At 33.8% G+C, this 27,315-nt stretch overlaps 2 protein-coding genes across 3 annotated transcripts in view; one reads left to right on the top strand and one right to left on the bottom strand.

Annotated features, from left to right (window-relative positions):
• Nucleotides 1-569: 569 nt before the first annotated feature.
• On the bottom strand, nucleotides 570-2,876 carry LOC119828811. The gene is made up of 3 exons (XM_038351086.1): nucleotides 2,541-2,876; nucleotides 1,400-2,464; nucleotides 570-1,095 (listed from the first exon to the last, which is right to left on the bottom strand). The coding sequence occupies exons 1-3, from the start codon at nucleotides 2,590-2,592 to the stop codon at nucleotides 731-733; spliced, it is 1,482 nt and encodes a 493-aa protein (XP_038207014.1). The 5' UTR covers nucleotides 2,593-2,876; the 3' UTR covers nucleotides 570-730.
• Nucleotides 2,877-3,222: 346 nt separating this feature from the next.
• The window catches only part of LOC119828452 (unc-112-related protein), a 30,186-nt gene continuing 6,093 nt past the window's right edge, over nucleotides 3,223-27,315 (top strand). The window contains exons 1-5 of one of the 2 annotated variants that reach the window (XM_038350603.1): nucleotides 3,223-3,502; nucleotides 25,558-25,793; nucleotides 26,196-26,431; nucleotides 26,559-26,782; nucleotides 27,053-27,266. In XM_038350603.1, coding sequence (XP_038206531.1) covers nucleotides 3,357-3,502; nucleotides 25,558-25,793; nucleotides 26,196-26,431; nucleotides 26,559-26,782; nucleotides 27,053-27,266 — 1,056 coding nt within the window. In that variant the 5' untranslated portion in view covers nucleotides 3,223-3,356. The remainder of the gene's footprint in view (nucleotides 3,503-25,557; nucleotides 25,794-26,195; nucleotides 26,432-26,558; nucleotides 26,783-27,052; nucleotides 27,267-27,315) is intronic. The other variant, XM_038350604.1, reaches the window with a different exon arrangement.

Here is a 27,315-nt window from a genome sequence, read left to right as displayed (position 1 = left end):
TATTATAAAGGTTTATTTCATTTTAAATAATCTTTGGAATCTGCCTAATAAAATTAACACATTTAATTTTTAGTTTTATAGCATTGAAATGCTTTATAAATGAAAAATTTTGAAAGAATAGAAAAAATTTGATGGAAATCTTGCCTCGTGATCAAATTTTTTCTATTCTTTCAAAATTTCTCAAAATTAACACATGTCCATATGTTCGAGCTTCGAAGCTTTATTACTGACATAATATGTAAAATAATATGAACCTTTGTTAAAAGTCCTTCTATAGTCTTATAGAAGATAACCTGATGTAATTTTTCTGTTTAAATAAAATTCCTTCAATTTTTTTTGAGCTTTCTGAATTTAGATTCTGCATTTAGAGGTATTCCGGTTGGGTGAAGCCAGCTTAACTATGAACTCTCGCCAATCAAGTTTATTTATTTAATACTTTAATTACTTCCAAAAAATTGTAGGATATTTTAAATTCATTAATTTTATAGGACCTTACTTTGTTGATAGCATGATTGATAGTACCATAAACAGAACCAGGACAAAAATAAAAAATCAAACTAAAATCACAAATCTTTCTATTATAATCAAACATACATAATTTAAAAAACAATTAATGGCATTTGTAATTGGATCAATACACTTATTAATGTAAATAAAATACTCCATATCACATAGAATAGTTCAGTTCAAAAATTAAAAATAAATACATTTATATTTTTGGAGTATAATATTATGGCAGCTTTGTTTGTGGTTGTCTTCGTCTTAACTTCATTAATGCTTCTTGTCGTTTCTTTTCTATTAGTTGTTTAACATTAGATGAATCAACTTTATTTTGATCCGATTGATTATAAGTATTAATATGATTAGTTCCACCATAATTAATTTTATTGTCTATTAATCCTTTTGTGATACTAGGAACTTTTGGTTGAAAAATACTTTTCTTCTGAATTGGCTGATTCTGTGAAGACCCTTGTGTTTTTTGTTGTTGTGATGTAGTAAATGGAAGAAGCCTTTTAGCCATTAATCTTTCCCGGGCTTGCTGATGTTTCTTTTTAATTTCATCTTGGGTACATCTTATTGGGGAATCTCCTGGAACTTTAAGTATTACATGACTATTAAATCAAGTATAAACTTAAACTACAATTTAATACAATAAAAATAGAAATATATGCCCCTCAATGTATATACTATCCTAATATTATAAAGAGGTAAGGTTATGAATTTGTGAGTTGTAAAATTGTAGGGGTAATCTGTGAATCTACTGAACCATTTTTTTTTTAATTATTCTTCGCCAATAGAAAGATACATATTTTATTTTCTTTATACTCTGAGTGGAGCTGTAGCTACAAGGAAAAAAACTTATAGTATTATAAATAAAGAAAACAGTTTAAGAAGTTACCAGTAATTTTTTCATCACTTTTGTTGAATGGCATTGAGTTGTATCTTCCAAATGCCATTCCACTAGTTGAGGGTTTATTCAATTCTATCATTGATGGAGACTCTGGCATCGAGTTATGCCTGCCAAACAAAGATCTTGAGGTTGGGCTCTCTCCATGTATAATTATATCTTCTAGTATCCAGCTCGAATCTTTTGTACTTGTCACATTTTTCTTTGTTTCTTTAAGAGGAATTTGAGAAAGCCTCTCTAATGCACTGTCATTTAAATTGCCCAGCAAGCTATCAAATGAATCATTATTTAATCGTGGTGAGTCATATTTTTTATTCTTGTTGTAAGCCGCAGGAGATTCCAATTTTATATTACTTAGTATTGTGTCCATAGAATCCTGATCCATGTTAATATTTGCACTAGGTTTAAAATGATATTTATTATTTGTATTTAGTGCTTCAAGGCATGGTCGTTTTGGTGCTGAATGATCATAGTTTATAATATTTTCTTCAACAACTTGACTTGCTCTTAAAAGACATTCATTCATAGAGTCATCCGATTCCAAGCCAGGTTCGGGTTCTTGTTTTTTGAATTTGGAACTCAACACATTCTTTCTAAGGCAACGGCTACTTGTACGCAAGCCACTTTTTGGTGAGCTTTCACTATTATCACTAAATATGTCATCTTCACTACCTGATTGTGGTTTATTGACATTGTTATTAGACTTTTTTTGCTTTATTAATTCATGCAAGTTTTGATTCAGTTCTATCAAATCTTGAAATAATTCAGTTCTTTTTTGTGTTGATCTAACAGGTTTTCTTCTAGGTAAAGGTTTTTCAATTAGTTTTGGCCTTAATACTTTTCTGCTTTTACGACTCACGGGTGTTGTGTTTTTAGACCTATATGTGGGTTGTTCAGCTTTAGGTGTGTAAAAATTCCATACAACATCAGTTTCTCCTTCAGCTCCATCTTGAGTGCATAAAAATGGGACAGGACTTCCAGCATCTGAATCACATATTGAATCACTGTCCCTCGACGGAGAATCCAACCTATGTTCGGGAGTTGAACATGCTAATACTGAAATAAAAGAAAAATCATTACAAAATATAACATCAAACACCTAATATTAAGTAAATTGTTTACAAATTGGTACCTTTATTTTTATTTTTAGCAACCATTTCCTTAGATAATCTTCTTTTACTCATAGAACATGTATTGTATGCAAGAATAATGATAAATGTTTACTTTTAATAACGCTACATAACAAATACAAGAGATAACGTGTTAATAATTTTCAATAGTAAGAGTTGTAAGAGTGTCTAATAAACAGGCCGTTGTTCAAAAATATTCAAAATTAAAGAAAACTTAATTCTTTTTAAACATGAAGAAATGTTCTGTTGCACGATTTTGGTCACAAAATAAATAGGTATCTTGAGTCTTGACGATTTATATGATTGCCAACGTCTATTTTCAGCTGGTATATTTTGTCAATGTCGTCGTCATAAGTTGACAAAACCACAGAGTATGTAATATACTACGAAGGGCTAGGATTCAAGTCATAGATAATAATTCATACTAGGTACTTAGATACAGCAGGGCACAGAAAGCACTAATTTGAGGTATGATAGATGAATATACACTTTTAGTACCTAATATGAAATGGTTTTTATAAGATATTTATTAGGTACCTATATAACTTAGACGAAGGAATGTCGTATAAATGGATGCAATATCGATTTATGTACATAGAATTTTAGCTGTCAAGAGAAGTGCTTTATAATATTATCCGTTGTCTATGTACGCCATTCTCTCATTCTCAGTTTCGTTTCGGAATTCCGTCAAATCGTCAGTCAAACGTCAACAACGGACGTAAGTGGAAGTGTCTTATATTTATCATTAAGTTATTCGCGATGTGCTACAGGAAGTGACACTTTTATTTTATGTTTGAGTGATCAAAAACTGGTGCAAAATGTTAGCGGACGGTGAAATTGTTGGTGATGGGTCATGGAACCTCACGATCTACGTGACGGATATGAACGAGAAGCGTACAATGGTTGTAAAGGGCGACATGCATATCGGCGGGGTTATGCTAAAATTAACAGAGAGTTTTGGTAAGTAAGGCATTAGTCATCAATTTTCTTGATTATTGGAGAACAATTATTTAATTTATAATGTAGTTATTAAAAAAAGGTTCGATATTTATTTACAAAAACAATTGTCTAGTGTAGGTATCGGTTGAGATGAATCATTACGGTAGCTACAAGCGATAAAAAAGTGTACTCTTTTATCTCTCGCCGGGCCAAAGGTCTTAATTTTTTTAGTCTGTCCTTTTGTTAATCACATTTTCTCCATATTAAAGACATTTATTTTATGTTAACGTTTTTTGACAATATTCAGTTCCTTAATTATTAAAAACAAAATTGATTGTTTATCTTTATCACAATAATATTTTTATCAGATTACATAAATCATTGTGTATGAGGAAAATTTTAATCTATGAAATGAGAGCAAATATTAAATCTACTACATTTAATGATGTCAGGTATTATCTGTTGTTTTTAATAGTTCTCTAAAGAGAACTCTCTAAGAACAGTGATGATGCAATGCAGAGAAAATAATACTTGGTAAGTTGAAAGACTGAAATTGTTTGTAATATAGTAAAGTTTTATTGATCAGGACTCAGGATAACGACCTACAAGCACAGCAACAGTATCAGATATAAGTTTTTATGCATGAGCTTAATTTATCTTTATCCACATGTGATGTATCTGGCATTGTGTTAATATTGTACAATATGATCATTTACTGTAAAAACAGATTGTTGTACCTCAAAAACTCAAACATTTACTTATTCAATTAGACTTCTTCTAGAAGCACTTCAAAAATATGGGTGTGAATAAAGGTGTATAATTTTTTGTTTAAATCACAAAATGTGAGGTTTACTGTAATTTTAATTATCTGATTCACATTTCTATGAAACAATTTTTAGAATATTTTCTTTGGAAGTTACGGTAATAAAATGATTAAAAAAAATGTATTTTTTACTGCTTTATCATAATGCAGATTGCAGATGAATATATAAATAAATTCAATTATTCAGCATCTTAAACCTTTTTCAAATATTTTTATTACACTTCAACACAATATTTTTTTTTATATATAATATTTTTTTCAATATTTTCAGTAAGAAATAATCCGCCTAATTATTTCATTTCTACAGAATATTATATATCCATAATCATGTATCCATACTTTGAAGCAGATGATTGAAGACTTATTTCACTTCAAAGATTTTTTTTTTATAATTCTGCCTTATCTGCCATCCATGCTTACAGTTACAGCTATTAAATAATTATCTTTATATATTAATAAAAATTAATATTAATATTTCTCTATGGAAAATAATTATTAAATAAATAACTATTTTCCATAGAGAAATATCCATTGATACAACAAAATTTTTGTAGAAATAGATAAATACTTATTATTGTGTAATTATTTCTATTAATGACAGTGTAAGTGAAAACATTTTGTCAATATTCATAAGCTGGCGATAGGGAAAGACCTAACAGGTTTCGGTAGTAATAAAAGTAGTACCAGATTCGCAGGGGCTACTGAGGGAGGGAGATGGGTAACGTGCGAGCAAGATGATTGATGCGCGTACGCAGGCACGCGTCCTTCGCAGACGGTATGTTATACTGGACAAGTTTTTTGACCAATACAATACAGGTGAATTACCGGCCGTAACATGGAAATTGCATCAAGATAGCATAGTAGCAGTAGCATATCACATGTTATTTGATCGATCTCGAAAATGTTTTCTTTGTTTATGTTGATAAGTTAAAGCAATCGATACGTATAATTGCTTCACCTCTTGCTCTAATATGTTATTATAGTACAGAAATTATTTATGTTATATCCATCGATATTTTCATAAGAATTGAGCTGAGGCGCCTACGCCAATCTAAAAGATAACTTTCAAAATGGCGCTTGATATTCACCCACCATAATTTAATGTATATGAATTATTCAACGTTTACGGGAACTTAAATATCTTGAATATTTTAAAGCGAGATAGTAAATTGCTATGCAAGATCGCGAAAATGGCTTGACCTTAAGTAAATGGTAATAGTAAGTATAAAGTTTGTAGGAAAAAACTAGACGTTGAAGTAAAGTCGAGCTCAAAAAATTTGTGTCCTTATTGGGCCGAATTAGTTCTAGACGAATGGAAATAAGGTACAAATCGCATTACCTATTTTAAGCATCGTATTATACATGGGTAATTATCGGTATATATTATACGGTACAGTAGTATGGTACGATGATATAATATAATGGACAAATCTAAAATAACCGATTACAAAAGAAGCAACTACTTAAAAAAAAATTAACACATTTAAGTTACATAACAGTTCAAATTTAATGATAGCGGAACAGTTATTTCGAGTAAAAACTCGATATATCAGGTGTTAAAATTGCACTAAAAGTTTAATAAAGTATGTTATATCGGCATAATATGGCATAAATTTCCTTATAAGGTAACTCATTTTCACGGTCGTCTCTTGTATGGGCATAGCCAGAGGTCTGACGATAAGTAATTGGTTATTTGCCTCGTTAAGTTTGCTCGTAATATCTTACATGTGAATATATTTCGCAAAGAATAAATGAGATTATGTGGAAGTTTAAAAAAATTACTGATGACTTCATCAGTAATTTTTATAAGTTCCCGTTATTATGCAATATATTTAATTCCTGACATGACAAGACGAATTGATGATATCAATACTAATATAAAAATAATCTAGCAGACCGCCCCGGCTTTGCCCGTGTATTATAGCCTATGGCACCCAGAGACCACGTACATATCCAAAAGTGAATTAATTATTAAGTAATTGATCACTTCGCGTTCGCGATCGCGTTCAGACAATTTTTTTTTATGTAAAACGTTGAAGATTTAGACATACGCTGCTATTTTTTCAACAAATCAACTTTTAAAGGTATATATTACATGAGTAGGTACTAAACGGCGGCGTGTAATAAGGTGACTAGCCTCTTAAACGGCTGACTAAGCTAATTGGCTGCGAGTAATACAAATTAGATGCAATTATTGAAAATATGTTAGATGTAGGTACTCGATCTATTTTGCAAAAAAATGTACATGAATATAGTAATAAGTCTAGTCTTAGCAATTATATGAGCATTGCTTTAGATAAGATACGAACGTTTACATAACATCTACTTTAGTGTCAAGATTGAGTTATCTATATATTACAATCGTTATAACTGTTTCAAACCTAATTTAGATTACTTTGTGTCTACTGTGAATAGATATTTTCAATGATAACCTTCATTTGGATATTTTTACACCTAAAAATCTTGGCATTACTTGTCTATTACTAATTCATATAATCGTTGTTGCCTGATGTCATATACTTTTTATATATATGTACTGAGCAATTAAACTGAATTGCAATGCATTAAACTGAGAAAAAAATCGTTACTGCAAATAATACATTAGACGACCTACTCTGAAATTCAAACGCCAACGTTGAATGCACTATAAAATTAATAAACTGTAATAATGCTTTCTTCAAGTATACTGCGCCTGCGAGATATTTATGTGGAATGATATATATCCGGCGTTCCGCCACTAGATAACGTTATCATCCGCTCATTGTCCCCCTATGCTGACGAGGTACACGACCAACGCTAGATGCTGTATGCTGTAGGTTGTTGACTTGGCTAAATTTAGCGGAGACATACAGTTATCTTACTGGGAATTGGAGGACGATTTTATGACAATACTTGATTGATAACTGTAAACGCACAATGGAATGTTAGATAAGGGGTTCAAAGTATTGATACGAGTAAATATTTTGTTGGTTGAGCTGTTAGACAAACGATCGTTTGTTTTGACTGTAATTTGGGTTGGAAATTTAATATGCATTAAGCCAAAAAGGATATATGTATGATAATTTAATTTTTGTCCTGAAGCCTTATTCATAAGAAGATGATGTTTTAACATTTTACTTCCTTGCACGTCAAATAAAGAAAAGTTAAAAGTTTGAATGGCCTTAATGGCCAATATTTTCTGTAACATTATTTGCACTGTTGTCGTAAAGATATACACATCTAAGTATCTAAGTTAAGTATCGTTTTTATTAGCTGATGTAAAGCACAAAAGGTAATATGTGACTTATCTAACAACGGTTACGATAAAACCCATCCAACATGTACCCACGTACCTGTCATGGATAAATGTTATTAAGAGCCCGCATTATCGGGTGTTAGATAAATTCGGTCATTGTAATGGATTTTATCTAGACAATATAGGTACATGTCGTGTTTTCACATGCTATCAGAGTTGCCCCATACTGGTTTGTAGCCTTAATAAATATAATGACAATATAATTGGTACAACAGCAGTCTCTTGCATAAGTTTAAGCACTTTAGATTGACCGTAATTTTGTATCTGTAACTATTATACTGACTTATAAAATAACCGGAAAGTAAATATTAGAACAATTGTATACAAGATCGAGATGCAGCGTGGAAGGAGGGTCACCAACTAGGGCTGGTTGCCGGACACTAACGGTCGCGCCGCGCGCATTCCGCCCCCTTTCCCTCCACCTAGCCAACTAATTGCTTCTTATGCGCGAATGTCTGACCATTTTAAGCCTTTTGTGCGGCAAGAACTCTCAGCATTATTCACAGATTTGTCTCTGACTCAGTAAAACACTACATTCGTTCGTAGAATTCGCTAATGGCTTCCTGTATTTTTAAACTCAATTGTGACTATTGCGAGTTTGGAGACCACGAGAGTTTGGATGTCACTAAACCTTCTTATATTAATATATTTACGTAATTGTGAGACTGTGTGGTATATTGATTTTTTTTTTAATTAACCGTTCCAGAAATTCTCATTTCCTGTCGTGTGACTTTTTGAGAAAGTCTAATAGCCTTAATAAATAAAAAGGCGTAAGAGTCAAGCAAGATTATTTATGGATGAAGTAAATATTATCCTCTGCAGCAAATGCAATTATATGCAATTATTCAAGATGATAATTGTCACTTGCTATGTCCCGCGTTGCCTTATTCGTTATTTATAATTTCAAATGGCCTGTTATTTAGTACACTTGCTCCATGTTTCCTAACACATAACAAATTATGTTTATGTACATGATAATATCAGCAGCGTCTGGTATTAAATTAATGTTGCATTCCACACTTGATTTATGATATCATCTTAATAAGGTTCATCAATATCACGTCACCTGTTGTTTATTACGATGCTGCTGATGATTTTGATCTTTCTAAAATCAGGTTTTACAAATACATGTGCTATAATGAAGTGCCTAACTGTTCTTAAGTTATTTAATCGTGTACAAATGTAATAGCCTGTGTCTTTCAATATATATCCTATATGTATTGAATACTACATGAGTCGTTAACCACAATACACATGGATGATTCAGGATCGCGGATGACTACAGCGGTCACGCATGATGCGGACCGGTTTTTCTGCTCTACCATCAATGACGTCACTGTACGGATTGGAAAACGTAGTAAGAAGAAGGTGATCGGGTTGGCCACCTTCGCACGGATATGTTCAATGTAATATTGACATCTGTTTTGGGACTAATAAAATTAAACCTGTATTTACATATAATTTGTGATCTATAGATGTTGGCAGTCAAACTACTATAACAAGATAAGAAAATATGAACGCGACTAGAAAAAGTACTAATCACAGTTTTAATGGTTTTAAAGTTGCTTTGTACTGGTTTCACGGTAGGCTTATGGCTCATAATATTTATTTTGGTGTTACAGTCATAAATCGCGGCGTGAAAATTCAAACTCGACTCGTTCCAATTCAAAAATCTATTTATATTCCCCTGACTTCACCCGAGTGGGTTACGTAGAAATTCTGTTAGAAACAATATGGTGTTTGTGGCTTGACCACGTAGTAGTTAATGATATAATAACAATTAAACTTGAATCTTTTTGCGTGAAATGATTGAGCATAATGTATTTCAAATTGTCTCAATCGTATTGTATATTTTGATAAATTAATCAAGCTACATGTATTGATGTTATTTAACACTTATCGCATTACTGTAAAACCACAACATATTTTTAGCCACCAGATATTGTCATATCGATAAAGATAATGAAACTATCGAATGCTTTACAACGATCAACGTCATAGTCAAGTATAGTTAAGAAATATTTAAAGAAAGTTAACTTGAGTTTTCTCGATAGATCGTAAAATAACATTTACATGTTACTAAGGGTTTTTTTTTAAAGTGTTGCTGTCTTTATCCATTGATTCGTATGCAATGTCTGTTATAGCAAATTTATGTATTTTTGTATTGAAACAAAAAGTGCGTTCTTAATATATTTTTCATTGTTTAACTGTGGTCTCTTAACTTCACACTACGTTATTTACTTTATCAGGTCAAGGTCCGTCATCACAGCCACTCCTTTTATTTACCGATCCATTAAACGCAATTGTTTTCTGCACAAGTTCTTTGTTCGTAATTCTGCCTTTAACGTTTTCTTGTTGAATACATCCTCTTTATACCCTTCATTATCCTGACCATTATGTTATCAAGAATTGAATTACTTACCCTCGTCTACTGTTTCGTATAGCTCCAATGTCACTGACGTGAACAGCATTTGTTGTATTAATCATAAATAATTAATCATATGAATAATTGTACTTTATTACGTCAATGTATGGTTTTGCCTTCTGAGATGAAGTAACTATTTACGAGGAATATTAACTTGTACAAGGAAAATATGTCTTACACTTTATGCGGTATAATATATTAATATGTATTATAATTCAAACTATTAAAGCATAATTATCATATTATAGGAGAATAACCTTGACATCTGAACATATTTCGGTGCTATGTATACAGTTATTGCGAATAAATGGTTAATTGGATTTAACATGATCCGAAGAATTTTGTACCACCAGATTTATTTGTTTGTACATTAAACATTTATTTTTAAATAATTGCACTATTGATGCAAATGATAGTCCTCTTCTACTACTCTGTCACATCAAATTTGATGAACCCTTTTTATGTCTGTATTAGTTATTCCAACTTAATCTGATTAAGATTTTAGTTTAAATGCATGACAATGATTTGCGCTTTTCTATTTATTTAAGCTTTTTTTGGGTAAAATAAATTGCCATCCTATTCGCCCTTACTTCAGCTATGAGTCATTTATTAATACATAATTTATGATCTTACATGGTACTTTAATTACAACCAGCGCCAGGTTACAAGCATCATTAAAAATTTCAACCTGGAACATCCTGGTTATGACTTGTTTTTCTCACCAGATGTCGATGCTCCAGTTTTACGTGTACGTACGCCAACACATTTCGATGTGGTGCCTGTCGTATTTCGTAACTTGGATTACGACAACAAATAACCGTTTCTATTCTTACCGTATTTATCGTAGGAGCAAGTTTGTAAAGCTTTAGGCATTAATTACTGAGAACTCATTTTCTGTGTACGAATTGATTTATTGTTATGGCATATTATTTTGATGGTGAGAACTGTAAAGGATAATTGAATACGATTATTCGTTATTGACTTATCTGATTTGAAGTGTGATTATGTAGAAGTGTAAGATGACGGAGAATAATATTTTTTATGTTAATCCTGTGTTGAATAGGAATTGAGTATAAATAGTAAGTTTGATCACTATTTCTAGAACATTGTGGAACGCGTTTATTAATATTCGAAATAAACTAGGTACTTAATGGATTATTATGGCGACTGTGTTTGTTTTTGGTAGTTTAAATAGTTATCTTGAAATTCTCTGGCTGTTGCTTTGATTAATTATACATTGTTTGAACGCGATATAATTCCTGGAATTGTAAGATGAGATAGACAGTTATAGAAATGTCAAAATGTTTATGAAAGGGCACACAAAAGGTGCCCGTTCTGACCTCTTTACAATGTAAAGAGAGGCGTTTTATGTACATTTTGAAACGTAGAATAAATTTGTTTTTCATACTTGCGTAATGGAGTGAAGTCACGTACAAATGTAAAAAATTCGACGCTTTTTACTCGTTTGCGTTACAAGTATTGATATTTGTTTTATCTTTTTAAACTCATAAAGTGAGTGCTCTTATTTTTTAATGTTAATTACTTTATTATAAGTACATTAAACAGCTAGGTATATCTAAATTTAAAGAAACTCTGAATTGTTTAATTTCATTCACGATAAATCTTTTAATTAGATTGCCTATATAATTGCTCCAAAATACAAATATAAAATGTAGTCTTAAAATCCGGTCCTCTTATAATCTGCAAAGTCCCGCTTGAGACAGAGGGGTCGATGTGAAAAGGTCATTGATCTGAGAGATTTAAATACCCTCAATGTTCGTATGACATATGTTTTAGTGTGATACGACTTATTTTTTTAAAGTATTATTATTGGAACCTTTCTGTTCGACTTTTTTTAGTAAAAATAAATAGTGAAATATGCGAGTGTGTCTAATCTTGACAAGTTACACTTGACTGCACTTACCAAGTGCCATTATGAAGAGAAGAGCAAGTCATTCTTGTAATAAGCTCGAGCTGCATTTTAAATTGAATCGAATACAATCCTTTTACCTACGTGACCACCCGCATTCGCGCTATTTATTATCCTTAAAATAACAGCTTTGAAAAACAACTAGGTTGTCCTTATTGTTTCGTACAGAAATATTTGACAGAATAGTAATAGCTACCCGGAAAAATGGTTTGCCCAATGATTGTGTGTTAAAGCAATATTTACTGCTACCTCGTTCTTTAAGTATTTGATGTTTGCTTTTTCGGTAACTTAAAAAAAATTCTATAGAAAATTTATCGCTTCGCTTACAGTATTAATAAACGACTTGTAATGAAGCTTATAATACATTAATTTTCACCTTTACGTCGTGGGAAATAAGGATTTCCATCAGCCGATAACTACGAGTGTTGGTTCCCACGCGAAATGCGTTTCTGTCTAAGTGGAGAGATAAATATTTGTAATCTAAACAACTGCGAGCCCCTGACCTTGTCTGGGTGTACTGTGACATGGATCGTGTTTTGTTTGAAATATTTGTCGGATAAATAGTAGGTAGCGAATTTATTTAACCTCAACCAATATAGAGGTATCACAATACGGGTACATCTGTGAGACATCATGTACATTTTTCTTATTGGATTTCTTCATAACTGTTTAAATAAGACACTCGAGTTTTGTGAAGGTAATCCACCTTTACTGTTGATGACCATTTGTTCAAATACGCAGTTTTTTGTTCTACAATAAGAATATTGTACATTTTTCACAGTTATCTAGAAAGATAACTGTGAAAAATGTATGCATTATATTGAGTAAATGTTTGATGAAATACATTTTGGTTCTATAGAAGTAAAGACATAAAGTTAAACAAGGCTCAAGAGATTCTTTGAAAGCTTTTGATTTTATCAATATATTCGTTCGAAATTTCATTAATATCTTCATCATCATCATCTACCTTATACTCAATTGAAAATTTTATACACATCTAAATTAACACTTCAACATGAATTTACCAATCAAAGATTGATTTTGAATATGAGACCAGATCAAAGTATGTTCTAATCAATCTTGCAAACCAAACACTGCATTAAGGGCATATAAACGAGTCATTGCTCTAGAATTTAATCAAACAAATGGGATCCCAGACATCATCTTTAGTGGCACATGGCCGCCCTGTGGCGCTCCGTCCGACTAAAATAGACAAGCATCTATTTATACGGAGTGTATCCGTTCTGCGCACGCGCCGCTCGCGTAAATATGGCGCCGATTTGTAGTGCCTATTCACTTGGGGGAATTATAATGATACGAATTTATTAATCTATGCATATGCAGTACGCAAACGATAACCTATCCGACGCTGTTTATGGGTGTGCTCAACTTCCTATAGGATTTCCTTTAGCAAGGCGATACTGATTACATATTACATTGTATTTAATGTTTATCTCGTTAATTAATTTATTTATTTAATTTAAACATTAACTTCTTTATATGTAAATATTTAGTTCGTATAGTTCGATAGTGAAATCAAAGGAAGGCTCTGTCGATGAATATTAAACCAATTGAAACAGTTATTTAAGTAATCCGTTATTTAAAGCGTTATTTTTTAAACGTTAATATAACATAATGTTACTCAATCATTAATTTAAATTGAATAAATGTGAGTCTGACCTCTTTGTTTCAATTGAACATTTGCCTTACTGCAATAATTAAACTAGCACATCTAAATTATGACACTAAAGTTTGATACTATTTCTGCGAAAGTGAATTAGTGATCAAATATTTTTATTGCTTAAAAATATATTCATAAAAAGAGAGTATCCGTTGAATTATAGATTAATTTCTTATCATTATATTATATCTTGTACACACCTTTCTCTCCTTATAAAACAGGATGTGATGAAATTAATAAATTGCGCAGCCAGTAGCTCATTATACTGTTAATCGATCATATTTTATGGCTTATGGAACGAATCCCGTATAATGTGTTACGTAAGGTACGCCAATTTAATAAAAAGCCAACTCACTAAGAGCGGATGCAAAACATCAATCTTAGTTAATGCAAAAAGCGACAGAATCGGATAACGCGGCAGAACTTCCACGCCCTCACATTGTTGGTAATTTTTCTGTTGACTTTATATCATCGATCACTATGGCTGCAGTAATAGACGAAGATTTCGAGACGAACTTAATAGAAAACGAAGAACGATGAAGCAAGTAATCCGATTGCGTGAACGTGGCCATTTAACCAGAAAGTATAATTTAAAAATGTGAAAGGTTGCTCTCCGCCTTAGGTGTAACTTATCTCTAGCTAATCTTAAATAAGATAATAGCTATAACGTGTATTGTAATAATAGAGTAACAAGTATCCAAGCCTTAACATTGCCTCTTTGGTTTGCGTGTCCATAAATTAATACAGCCATTATGGCACAGCAAACAAAAAACACGACTCGCCCAAGCATAATGATGTAACAGAGGTGACGCTATAACACGCCTATAAATATAGTCGCTTCAAACCGTTTCAATTCATGATGACATTGACCACACCGTCTGTCACGATGTTACTGCGAGGTTTTAATTTAAAATGTCATTACAGAAACACATTAACAAGATGTTAGAATGCCGCGACACGATGTGGTCATGTGAATTAAATATTAAACTGGCTGGTTTATCGAAGATGACTTTAAAATATAAACATACATACATATAAATAAAAATGGATCTCCGAATGTATTTCTAAGCGTAAAACTGAAACAGAGCGAAGCCGAGGCGCACTGCTAGTTCCAAATTAGTCAAAGAACTTAATGAAACTGTTAACGTTCATACATTTTATTCGTTTAAATAAAATTTTGTCTTTAGGTTTATTTTAAACACTATATTTTAAAAGGTAATTTTCTAAATAACAACCATTAAAACTTTACCGCCAACATCATTGTGACATTTTCTTATTCTCATTCGGGTAAATCCTACATATGAAATCCCAAAATTTTCACTGATATCATATAAAAAGCCACAATTTGTTCCTCTGAAATCATACATTTCAAGAAAGATGTCCTTGCCGTGCAGCGTAAGATCTTTGATTTATTTTTTCCGCTGTGGTCACCGACTTGATTCTCCTGCACAAATACGTAATCTGGGTCACGGTCCATCGTGAGCCTCGTTTTGGCCCATGTTAACCTCTATAACTACAAAACTGCGTCATGATCGCTTAAAGCAGATACATTTATACGATAATTACAAAAAAAGCAATGACGCATCGACTTTCGACTCGAATGTTTTCGCAGTTACCTATTTCGATATTTAATGATTCTTAGAAATATCATTAGTCCCATCATAATGATCCCCAAAACCTAAATTTTTTTTATTAAATAAATGTTCATATTTAAGAATTTCGTCGCCCTCAAACTGGGCCAATTAAAGCATGTTGTCTTTTCGAGACCCGATCATTAGGTTGTCCTTATTTTCGACATCAGTTATTTATTATGCATTCGTTATGCACATTATTTAATAACTGTTTTTGAGTGCCGTGCCCCCATTGTTAAATTGGTTTACCAACTCTTTCAATTGTAGCTTACGATATATATTTATTTCATTACATTGTAACACAGAATATAAAGTAGAATTAGTTCTCAGTAAAGGTACATGTATTTTATGGCCATGTCAAGTCTACAGGTGGGAAAGGTCTTAACGCTGAGCAAAGTCAATCAATAGGAGAAAACGACACGAATACCTCATACAGCTTAATTGATGCATGTGAAACTATCAGGTACTCAACCTACCACACTCCTAGCTCTATAATAGTCTTAAAGTACCCCTCATTCGAAAGTTGTTTTTTCATCGCAAAAACTCTTGTTTTCCCAACGAGATTCCGATATTTGATTACAGTTGTTGAAGAATATAAAAACGCACTGTGAAAGAAGGGAACCCGATTTCTAATTGCAATTTGCGATGTCCATTCCACCGCTTAGATTACATACATTATCAATTTGCGTATGTTCAAAGAATCATAATGGCAGCTGTCGTAACAGCTGGTTACCATATTGAATGTGACGTCAATGTATGGTAAGTTGATTGAGTGCACTTAGATTCACATGCCTTTCATGCGCTGCTTTTGATATATGATAATGTGAACGCTAAAATAATTATTTGAGATAAAGTCCCTAACATTACATCTATTATTACAAACTTATGATTAATTTACCATACCGTGAATAAACGCACCTTTATTATCTTCAAACCCACCCATTATAAGTGAAAGGTTTTTAATAAAAGGCGAGAGACATAATAAATACTCTTAGAAGAAATAAATGCTTTTGACGCCTTACTTTCTCTTATATTGACGGTTTTGAGGTGGTTATAAATAGTTTGTAAGTAGCTAGACATAAGTTAACAATTTGATTGACTGCAACGACGGTTTGCTATGTGCTAAGTGGATGATGACGGCCATCACTCGCGCTAGTTTGAAAACGATGTTCCAACCGATCTAAATTACTGACAGGCGAGTTGGCTCAGATAGCGATATAATCTGCGAAGTAAATGTTGCAACATTCGAACGTGTGAAAAAATGAGATAAAGTTACCCAAAAACGCGAGAAATTCGCTGCGCTACTCTCATCACCTTATCGGACAAACGTTTACTTGACCGAGATTCTTTAACGCATCCTTTATCAGACTGTAAAGCATCTTATAAACAAAGTGTTCCAAATCTGATTTGGTTCAATGACTTCAGACTTATTTAACCGTTTGTTGTGGTGTTTCACGTGAATTTTTGGGGCTTCGATGGGGATGATTATTTAGCTTCGCCTTGCTAATAACAGGCTTCAATACATTGCGCCTCAATTGATAATTGCTCTAGAATTGTTAATTGAAGCGGCTGCAGACTATATAATTTGTCTAAATAGCTACACGGTCACTGATCTTGAGATGATGAATAGGATTACAAAATACACGTTAACTTAAAACCTTAATTGAATTCATAATGTTATATGTTTTATAGGCTTATCAAAAACTTGTTGGAAATAATGATATACTAAATTGAAGCTATGCCTTTCCTATATAACTACTAACTTGATGAAATGTTGCATTCAAGATTGCGGTTATTTCTTTCGAAATACACGCGACCTGCTAATTATCTAAATAGTATTACATATGCAATAGATACTTCATGGAATACTTAATGATCACTTCGTGTCATACTTTCACTCATCGCCCACTGTTGGGAGTGGGCGATTACGGAAATTACTCGTATTGTTTAAATGTTATATTAATATATTTGTTTTTGTTCCAGGTAAAGGTAAGCTGCATTTCCAGAAATGACATTGGTAACGTAAACACCTACAAAACCGGCAGTGGACATGATATTTTCCTGACCTTATTTCTCAGTTTTTGTTTTGTCTCAGTTGATCAGCCCAAAATATAGAGCTTGTACTGGTTTATTATCTAATCTTGGATCTTATTAGCTGTTCTTTACTACGGACAGATGTTTTACTATCAATGGAACCGTTGTTCCTAATGGAATCAGATTTATATCTATAAAAAAAAAACTGTCTCTGTGCATCGTTTGAAGTAATCCTTTAAAGTTATTTTTGAGCAAAATTTGATTTTCGAAAATGCAATCATCCGATGGTTAAGTTATGCTTGTTATTGCGTGTGTTGTTATTAATAGAAGCATTAATACGTTAATTAGTTGACTAATGTATGTAAAATATATAATAAATAATTGGTTTTCCGTTTCGACACACGTACACGTATGTCCGATTGTTCCATACAAGTTAATTACGACATAAATTACAATATTGTTATTATAAAGCGGCTTATGTGTTTTAATATAAACTTGCGATAAGAGAAATATAAAGAGCTCATATTAACCTATTAATTGTATTTCTAAACAAATGAAACTACAAAAAGTACTTCTGAATAAATGAAAAACACTCATCTTTTGAGTAACTAAATTTTAATGTTACTAAATGTACTAGGAAACGCCATAGTTTATATCGGTAACACTCTGCATATCGCTTCACTGAGTTGTATTCGAATGTAGTAGGCGCAGCAATCATTCGAGTTATGTGGTATGCATGGACATGAAACATAAAAGGATTGGTCGTGGGCTAAACATAATCACATTCGAAGGTAAAATAGAGCTGCGAAATACAATTCAATGTGGCTTTAATGGACATGATCTCACACTATCCCTTTCGGATATATTAATAACAATCTGTGGACTGGTCACGTTGACAGTTCCCTCTGAGATTGCTACAGCCGCATCCAACATTTTATCTGTAATCGACGCAATAAAATTCCAAATTTATTATCTCTATCTTGGTTAAGTAGTTCGATTATATCTGAGTCTATGCCTTTAACTTTATGTCTTTCGCCTCTGAGATAGGGCTCACTTTCGATTTATCTGTTGTTGCTTCGGCATAGTAGAGATTACCTTGCCTGATCGTTGGAAGATTTGAATCGATTTTATGGCTTTTGGTTTCCGATTTGTCTTTAGTGTAGGGATTATCAATTTACAGCTTAATGTGTGGCCCTTATCTAAAGGTAATAAAGTGAATCTCCGTTATTTAAATTGCCGTAAAATTTTGTTTTATGTTTTAATTTCCATCCAAATTTACGTTACTCCTACGTCAACAATCGGCAACAACGTTATTGTAATTAATTTATGACGTATGTCAGTTTATTGTTTTTTTTTTATATTTTACTACTTTCGCGTGCAATTAGGACATTTACAAATGATTTAGTAATACCAAGGGAGCATTTAATCGGGATAAAAAGTATCCTATCACCCAAGTCAGCTAATACTCTGCCTGTGTACCAAATTTATCAAAATCTGTTCAGTAGTTACAGCCTGATTGACAGAGAAAATCCAATCAAACGAAGTTTCACATTTATAATATTATTGATTGATTAATTGAATGATTCACAAGAAAAAAATATTTTGATGCATAAAATATTATTTGGTATAATTTTTATTACATGATATGTTTGTACATGCAGTATATACAGAACAGGCTGTTGCATTTACAAACTAGATAAAATGGTCAGGGATGACTAAAGGTCGCGTTATCTAAATGAAACAATGAATAACGCTCACGGTTACACCCGTTTATAAGCACAAATTGGCTTGATGTTTATTGAATTCGTTTGGTTATGTCATAATAAACGTACATTATAAGATTTGTCCTTGTTGTTTATTACTTCTCGACAAATCCTTTTATACTGCATGCATATGTTTATGCATAATGATAAATAATAATCCTTTTCAATATACGAGTATATAATATGTGAACTGTAAAAATATACATCCAATCAAAGTTATCATCATATTATGATAGACAAACATTTCACCTTTGAAGCCAGGTCCTTGGTTTACCTGAGATTTCAATCCTTTCATACAATTAAAGCCTTTGGATATTTTTATCCATCCTATCCCATAAAGCTGATCCAGATAACCGTAACTAGAAGGAAGCCCCGCGGCTTCCCGTAGCTATAAATAATTTCTAACCTCTGCCCAAAGATTGCTTCACAGCCATCAGGTGGTAGACCGCCTCCGCGACGGAAGCGGTGGGCGGAGATCAGATCTATTGCGCCCACGCGCCGCTTATGTCACCGATAAATTTTTCATCTTAAAAGGACAGCTGTTCGGAATACTACCATTGTACTACTAACGGAGCTCTGTTTTGAGACCTTAATTGGTCGTGGTTAATGCGGTTTGAATATCTCGTGTGGGATTGAAGAACTTTCTTACTTATCAAGTAGGTACCTACGTTTCATTTGATGTCACTCGGAAGGATGTCTAGATAAGATTTGTTTGTACCATATGATTAAAGGAGAGATTTTGATCGCTGATCAGCTTCTACTGGATGGAGATGATAGTACATAAATACTCTACTTATACATAATGGCATACCAAAAATCAATTCAAGTTATTCAAAAGTTTAGCCAGAAAACATTATTATTCGTTTTCATTGTTTTATACAGAACTTCCCGTACAATGTACATATGTTGTTAGGTTCTCTAACTCTTATTGACGATTGCGCTGTAAAATATATATATTTACTGCGCCGGTGCCACACTCTCTTTTCGAGGTTTGTGGACAGAATTATTCTGTAAACTAATTTGTTTTTTGTACTAAATAATTTGTGTGAGTTTTTTATTTATGTTGATCCTACAATTTCGATTCAAAATATAGTCATGAGCTACTAGTATTGCAGTGTTTTCGAGTCTGTTGTCTTCTCCTCCCAGTATAGCTACAAATATTTTAAAACATGCATATTCAATACTCAGTTTGAGTCGATTTTACACTTTCCGTTTCCGATATCTACCGTGATTATATCTGACGAAAGAGGAGTATAATACAAGAGCATAGTACCAATTCTTGTTTTCTTAAAAAATATAATATATGAAATTTAATTTGTTCAGTCTTATTCAACTTTTGCATATTATTCTAATTCTAGAATTAGTATGTATGGTATTTGATGCATCTACGAAAAAATACTATTTGTCTCATATCATATCCCAGTGTTAATTTAAATAATGGGAAATTGAATGAAATAACCAATGTAAACAGTACCGTGAAAGTGGAAGCGTGTGTTGCCTCTGTTTAACGAGTGGTATAAGGTTTATTTACTTGCACAGATAACGGTTTCGTTTAATTACCCACTGTTTACTGTACAGTGTATGTGCAGTGCATTGTGCAGTGTATTGTGCAGTGTGCTAGACAACCGTCGAAATGTAAATGTTAGCCTGTAAATTGTTATAGCATTATATTTGTGTCACGGTTGGAGCTGCACTTTCGTGAAGTGCGTCGCGTCTGGAAAGTTCTTTGATACCCATACATATTTGTGTTGCTCGTTCGTTTTTGTTCGTGTTTTCACGGTTTAATCGTTGGGCAAATTCTTAAGATCCAGTACCATTTTTTGTATGTGGCATTGTTGACATTATGTGTAATGGTGGATACCTATCTGTCCGTTGGCTTATACAATCATATTGAGGAAAGATAACAAAATGCAAGTACATATCGTTAATTTGAATTGTACCAATAATGTGTTGACCTTCATGTACAGGATATTTTGTGTAAGCTTCGCATAAATAAATTTTGTAGTATTGCAAAATTTTATCACACATACCCACCAGTGACAATGTATGTATATGGTTTATGCCTAGAGTCGGCGATAAAAAATGTTAAGGTGGACGTCTGGTTTCCGATAAATTCCGAGAACGTTACTATATATCGATTCTTTGTTGCCATGTATCTATTTAAGTCGGATATATATGCATGGAACTGAATCTAGTAAGACCCCATAATTGTCAGTGTTGGCACCACGGCATTGAACGTGAGTCCATATAAGAAATAACTCATAGCCAGCTCGAATAATTAATTAATCTCAACTCCTGTATTGTTGATTAATGTATGCGCCAATTAAAATACTTCGAGAGTGACGTATTCATTGAACCCTTCATCTTTGCTTTATCGTTTGAGTTTATAGCAAGGGCCCCAACGGATTTGATTTCTTGATTTTGTATTTAATTTTGAATTTGATTTGACCTCGATCTTGTTTTGATTACTTTGCAACTAATTCGATTTTTTAACGTACATCGTAATAGTAGTACTAAGTAGAGTTTGAGAGCCGAGTACGCTTCGACACGAAATGAACCAGCTCACACGGGGGAAGCTACCACAGCCCCTCCAAAGATCGGCCTAAAATAGTAGCATGCTACTGTGTTTCGTTCGGTAAGTGGGGGAGCCGGAGGTATGTATACTTTATCGCACCCTTCTCAAGTCCTTTCCCTGATTCTTTCCCTTCCCTTTTTGTATCCTCTCTTCGTTAGAAGCCGGTAGCAATTGAAGCGGCTCTACCTCTGCTAATTTTAATGGGCAACAATTCAGTTGTTCGTTATGTCATAAAAAATAGTATTAATTTTCCATCGACAAATATTTCATTTTTAATCACACTACATCTGCGTTGTCATAGTTTTTAATAATACCAATTATCAGTTTTTAATCGATTCTAAGTTGATTATATTAGATCTCGATACTGTCTCCCCCGAGTAGGTAAGCCGCCTCGTTATCTATTATATTTAGTATAGAATATCTAATCGCATATAGGTATGTAAAATATCATGTTCCGCTTGGTTGTGGTTTTTTCCTTGGAATGCAAGGTATTCATGCGCCTCGTGTCAATCAGCACTGTATAAATGATTGTAATACAGCATTATTGTTTGTATTTACAATGCATTCCGTGTATGCGCTTGTTTTGTGCCTGTGTTGAATATCAAGCACAAACAGGAAGGTCTAATTAACTAAAGAAGAGAAATATGGTAAAAAAATACTTTTACTATAATTACAAGTATAGGTCTCACTGTATCATATTAAGCATATTCGATACACATTATCATCGTTGTTATTAAAATTCATAGCTTCTGCTTTTTTCTGTGTCCTGTGTGTATTTTATCTTTCATATATTTCTTATTAGTATAGCATTTCCCTCCGTGAAATCTAACAAGTACTGTGCTTGTACTATTATAACACACTAGTTTTGCCTCGTGGTTTCACCCGCGTAAGTCTGTATCCCGTAGGAATATCGGGATAAAAAGTTGCCTGTGTGTTATTCCAGCTGTTTACCTATCTACGTACCAAATTTCATTGTAATCAGTTCAGTAGTTTATGCGTAAAAGAGTAACAAACATACACATACATCCATCCTCACAACTTTCGCATTTATAATATTAGTAGGAAGGATAGGATAAATCAGTGACTCCTTATTTCCAAAGTACAAACGATAAAAGTATACGTTACGATACGATCACGATACGTGCTATAGATAGAGATTCATTTTAAAGTTTTTTGAACATTAATTTCAAACGTTTCCTATGTATGTAGAATGGTTATTCCACATTTGATTATTTTGATTATAGCGCAAATGAAAACGGAAATTTATAGAGCTGGAACTGATTACTTAACACGACAGACGCCACATGCAAATGTATTCAATACCAGTCATGCAGACAATTGTTTTCTTATTTTCTACTGTTTTATATCACTTGCATTGTAATGCGTGTAATGTATTTGTATGAGATGAGTTAAATAGTGAAAATTATTTCATAGCTACGTAATACACACACACACACACATTCACACGCGCACTATCACACTCACACTATTACACTCGCACTAATATTATAAATGCGAAAGTATGTTTGTTTGAATGTTTGTCCGTCAATCATGCTCACTGGATTTTGATGAAATTTGGTATACAGACAGGGTATGAGCCGACTTGGGTGATAAGATAATTTTTATCCAAAGACCAAATGCTCCCTTGGGATAAAACAGGAATGTTGATATTCGGGCGGAGCCGGGATGAGCGTCTAGTATTCAAATAGAGTTAAAAACCTCTAAGCCGATTTTGTGCTGTGACATTGTATATACGCTCTGCTTTCGAGTGATGGTTCACATAATAATCCACATGCGCAATGGACTACAACACAATTAAGTGGGGCGCAACGCCGACGAATAATGTTTATATCACATTGACCTTCACGGATTCTGGTGACCTTACGGGTATTTAACAAAATCGCAATATTTCGAGCCGTGAGTCACGGTCCGTATGCGCTCTCCGCTCACGGTCGGTGGCGTTGTCTGTTTGTAACGTGAGATGTCTATACTCTGAGTTTTTTGACTACAGTTTGAATCTTTGGACATATTGTTCTAAGAAGATAGATATTATTTCATAGTAATATTCATAGAGATTCATTTACGGTCTGTTAATGTTTTATGCTTCAACATATTAGTCATTCCAAGCCATTACAGGACATACGTATAAGCGAACGTACGGTAGCTATTGAATGGCATCTTTTGGCATTTCATTGATAATCTTATTCTGATATAATCTTGGTCTGATTTTAAAAAACATTTCAAACTTTGCGTTCACATTTGAAACTGTGTTCTGTTCTGTGTTCTGTTGTGTTCTGTGTTCAAAGTCTTGCGAATTAAATATACATTTTTAATGTTATTAGTTTTAGTTCGCCTACCGGCTGTAAATCTCAGTTTCTAGTATGCAGATGTCGAAAACAGTAAGATATGCATCCGATTCTAACGGAGGCGAAGAGATCGTAAAACCTATTAACTTGTATAGATATACCAAGTTGTCACATTACATAATGTCATGGCGTTGGAAATCTTTTAATATCAACGGCCGCTAGTCGTAAAGATTTTACAGGTCAATAAAAGTTCAATATTACTTGCGTACACTCATATTTGTCAAAGTTGGGTGATGAGTGTGCAGTGTACTTCTTTGTGGCCAGCTCGAGATATCATATTATAATGTGGTAAAAGGCCGTCACAACATTTTAAGTGTTTATTTTATCGCTCAAGCTGTGTCAACATTGTACACTACATTGCGTCAACGAACTGAACTAAATCAGTACTTAGAGCGAGATCCGTTACAATAAAGATATTTGGTGTAAAGCGTCGTGATTCACTTATAAATGTTATTAGAACTAGAATTCCGCTTGACGCTGCTTAAACTGACTGACTCATGCAAAGGAAGCAAAATGAATGTAGAGATAGCCAATGTACTTTGACCCCTTCATACCTATATGTGATCTTACAGAGCAGCACGTAGGAGGGCTTTTTGTGAGTGTTGGTTCATCTTGCTAAATCATGTGCACTGCCTCGTGACGTCACGGCCCCTGAGATCTGATCGCCTGTTTGCTTTTTTGTTCGTTTTGTGCCCGCAGACCGAGACCGGATGACTGTTATTTTACTCGTTTTAAGATATGTACAACCATCTTATGGCCACATTGGATATGCGAGTGGAATTGAACGAACGACCATGTGGAATTTCATTAGTGTCATGTGTCTAATGAGATTATCATGCCGGTACTCGCTGCGAATGAATCTGTAAAGATGAGGCCTGACTTTCTCTGATATGCGAGTATTGTTGGTACCTGCACTGTAGCGCAGTTTCATTTTCTTCAATAACATACCTAATAGGTTGCCCTGAGATATCAAAAATGCCAAAACAGCATACACTTTTAAAGTATTAAACACGTATAATTTTCGTGTTTGTTTCATTGTTCATTGGTGTTTCATGGGTGTTTAATATATCTTTGTCAATTATTGTTTCTATTATCTAACATATTGTGTATAATAACTATTTTCTTGAAAAGTGTATAATAAAAAAAAAACATAATGTAAAGTATATCTTATACCTTTAAACGAGCAATTCTTTAGTATATAGGTTTCGGGGGCGATAAATCGATCTAGCTAGGAACCTTTTTTAGAAAATGTCATATTCGTGTTTTATTCGTGTTTTTTTTCCTGACATCTATTTGTGAGGATGGATGCATATGTGTGCGTCTGTTACTCTTTCACGCAAAAACTAAAAAAAATTGAAATTTGCAATAAAATTTGCTTCGTAGATAGCTGGACAACTGAAATAACACATAGGCACTTTTTATACCGATATTCCTACGGGATACGGACTTACGCGGTTTCAACCGCGGGTCACAGCTAGTATTTATTATTGACACATTCTAAAGAAAGCAACAACAAATAAAATAAAGCATATACATAATTAAAACACCATCTATTTCAGATTTCAAAAAGGACTGGTCAGATCATGCCCTCTGGTGGCCCACGCGCAACAAATGGCTCGCGCGGCCCAAGCACACCTTGGACCAGTACGGGGTGCACGCGGACGCGGCTCTACACTTCACCCCCATGCACAAACCGCTAAGGATCCAGTTACCAGACCTGAGATACATTGACTGCAAAATCGATTTCTCCATTGACACCTTCAGTGCTGTTGTTCAGTTGTGCAAAAGTTTAGGTGAGTTAAAATTTTCCCTATGTGATTCCGTATATTCCGTGTATTCCTGTGTGGATTACAAAAAATAACATAATATAAGAGTAGTCCGGTTGAAGTAACTTCGCTACGGGATTATAAGCTATGAACTATTTTCCCATAAAGCTAATAGGCTCATGCAAGCGGCAATTTGATCTACTGGAAATGCATTGGTTGTAATGAATAAACGATCAGAATTGGAGGGCGATCTTAATTAACGATGTATCTATTATGTACGATGTTCTTCCTATAGATTTAAAGTGATGTACAAAGGTACACCCTATAAATGAATAATTTGCTCTGTTAAAATTAGACTAGAGAATGAGATATAACAGAAATACTTCTTGACTATGTCCCAATGCTCAAAGTTATTTAATTTAAATCCAGGTATAAGGCATCCGGAAGAACTATCACTGTGTTATCCCCTCGAACCATCTCACCTAAAGCAAAACTACCAGAACTTGAAAGAAGCGAAAAAAATCAAAGCTTCCCAACCGCCAGACACAAACACGTTTATAGCAGCAACCAGAGGGTCTTCGAACAGTCTTGATAGGTCTTTGGCATGTCCAGCAACTCCGCCCCCACCCAGGTCTTTGTCAGCTACTCCAGTAGCTTCACAACAGGTTAGTTACGTATTATTCTATGTTTTTTTTTCAATCTAGACCGTTTACATCATAATATATTGTTTAAGTATACAAATATTTGTCAACATTATGTTAATAAAAGCCAACTCAACATTATCTTCCCTAGAATGGAACGCTCCGGCGGTACGGTGGTCACATTTACAGCACCCAAAGCGACGGGTCAAGCGACGGTGGCTACTGCGGCACCCCGCCACGAGCCGCTTCCATGGACGCGCTGGACTCACTAGCTGATCTTTCATTGGCTGATTCACCGCTGGAACCAGATAGTCAGTCGCGTGAGACGCTACTCACGCCCAAATCCTTGATGGAACGTGCTAGAATGAATGTTGGGTGAGTAAAGATGATAAACTTGGGATTGAATCATATAAATTAGACTTCAAAGACAATTTTCCATGGAATCCTACTTGAGAAACAAAAATTATAAAATTATGCAACTTCGTTTTATTATACTCCAATCGTGTAACTTCTCTCTTAGCATTTCTGTTAATTTGTTTTTGATTGAGTTATAAAAATATCTATTTTCCAAATTAATCCACATTGAGTATCAATTGATATACCCGTATAAAAGAATTCACATCATTCATATAATTTTCTTCCCAGTTGGCTAGACTCATCCCTCTCCATAATGGAGCAGTACGTCCGCGAGTGGGACACGCTGCAGCTGCGCTTCAAGTTCTACTCGTTCTTCGACCTGACGCCGCGCGCCCAGGACGCGTCGCGACTCAACCAGCTGTACCAGCAGGCGCGCTGGCAGATACTCAACCAGGAGGTGCACTGCACGGAGGAGGAGATGCTGCTGTTTGCGGCCCTGCAGGTAATTGGGAGATTTGTGCTTGGGTGGAGTTAGGATATGATCCGATTTT

Source organism: Zerene cesonia, chromosome 8 (genome assembly GCF_012273895.1).
Source record: "Zerene cesonia ecotype Mississippi chromosome 8, Zerene_cesonia_1.1, whole genome shotgun sequence".
In the NCBI taxonomy this organism is placed as follows: Eukaryota; Metazoa; Arthropoda; class Insecta; order Lepidoptera; family Pieridae; genus Zerene; species Zerene cesonia.
This window is presented reverse-complemented; position numbering and strand designations above follow the sequence as displayed.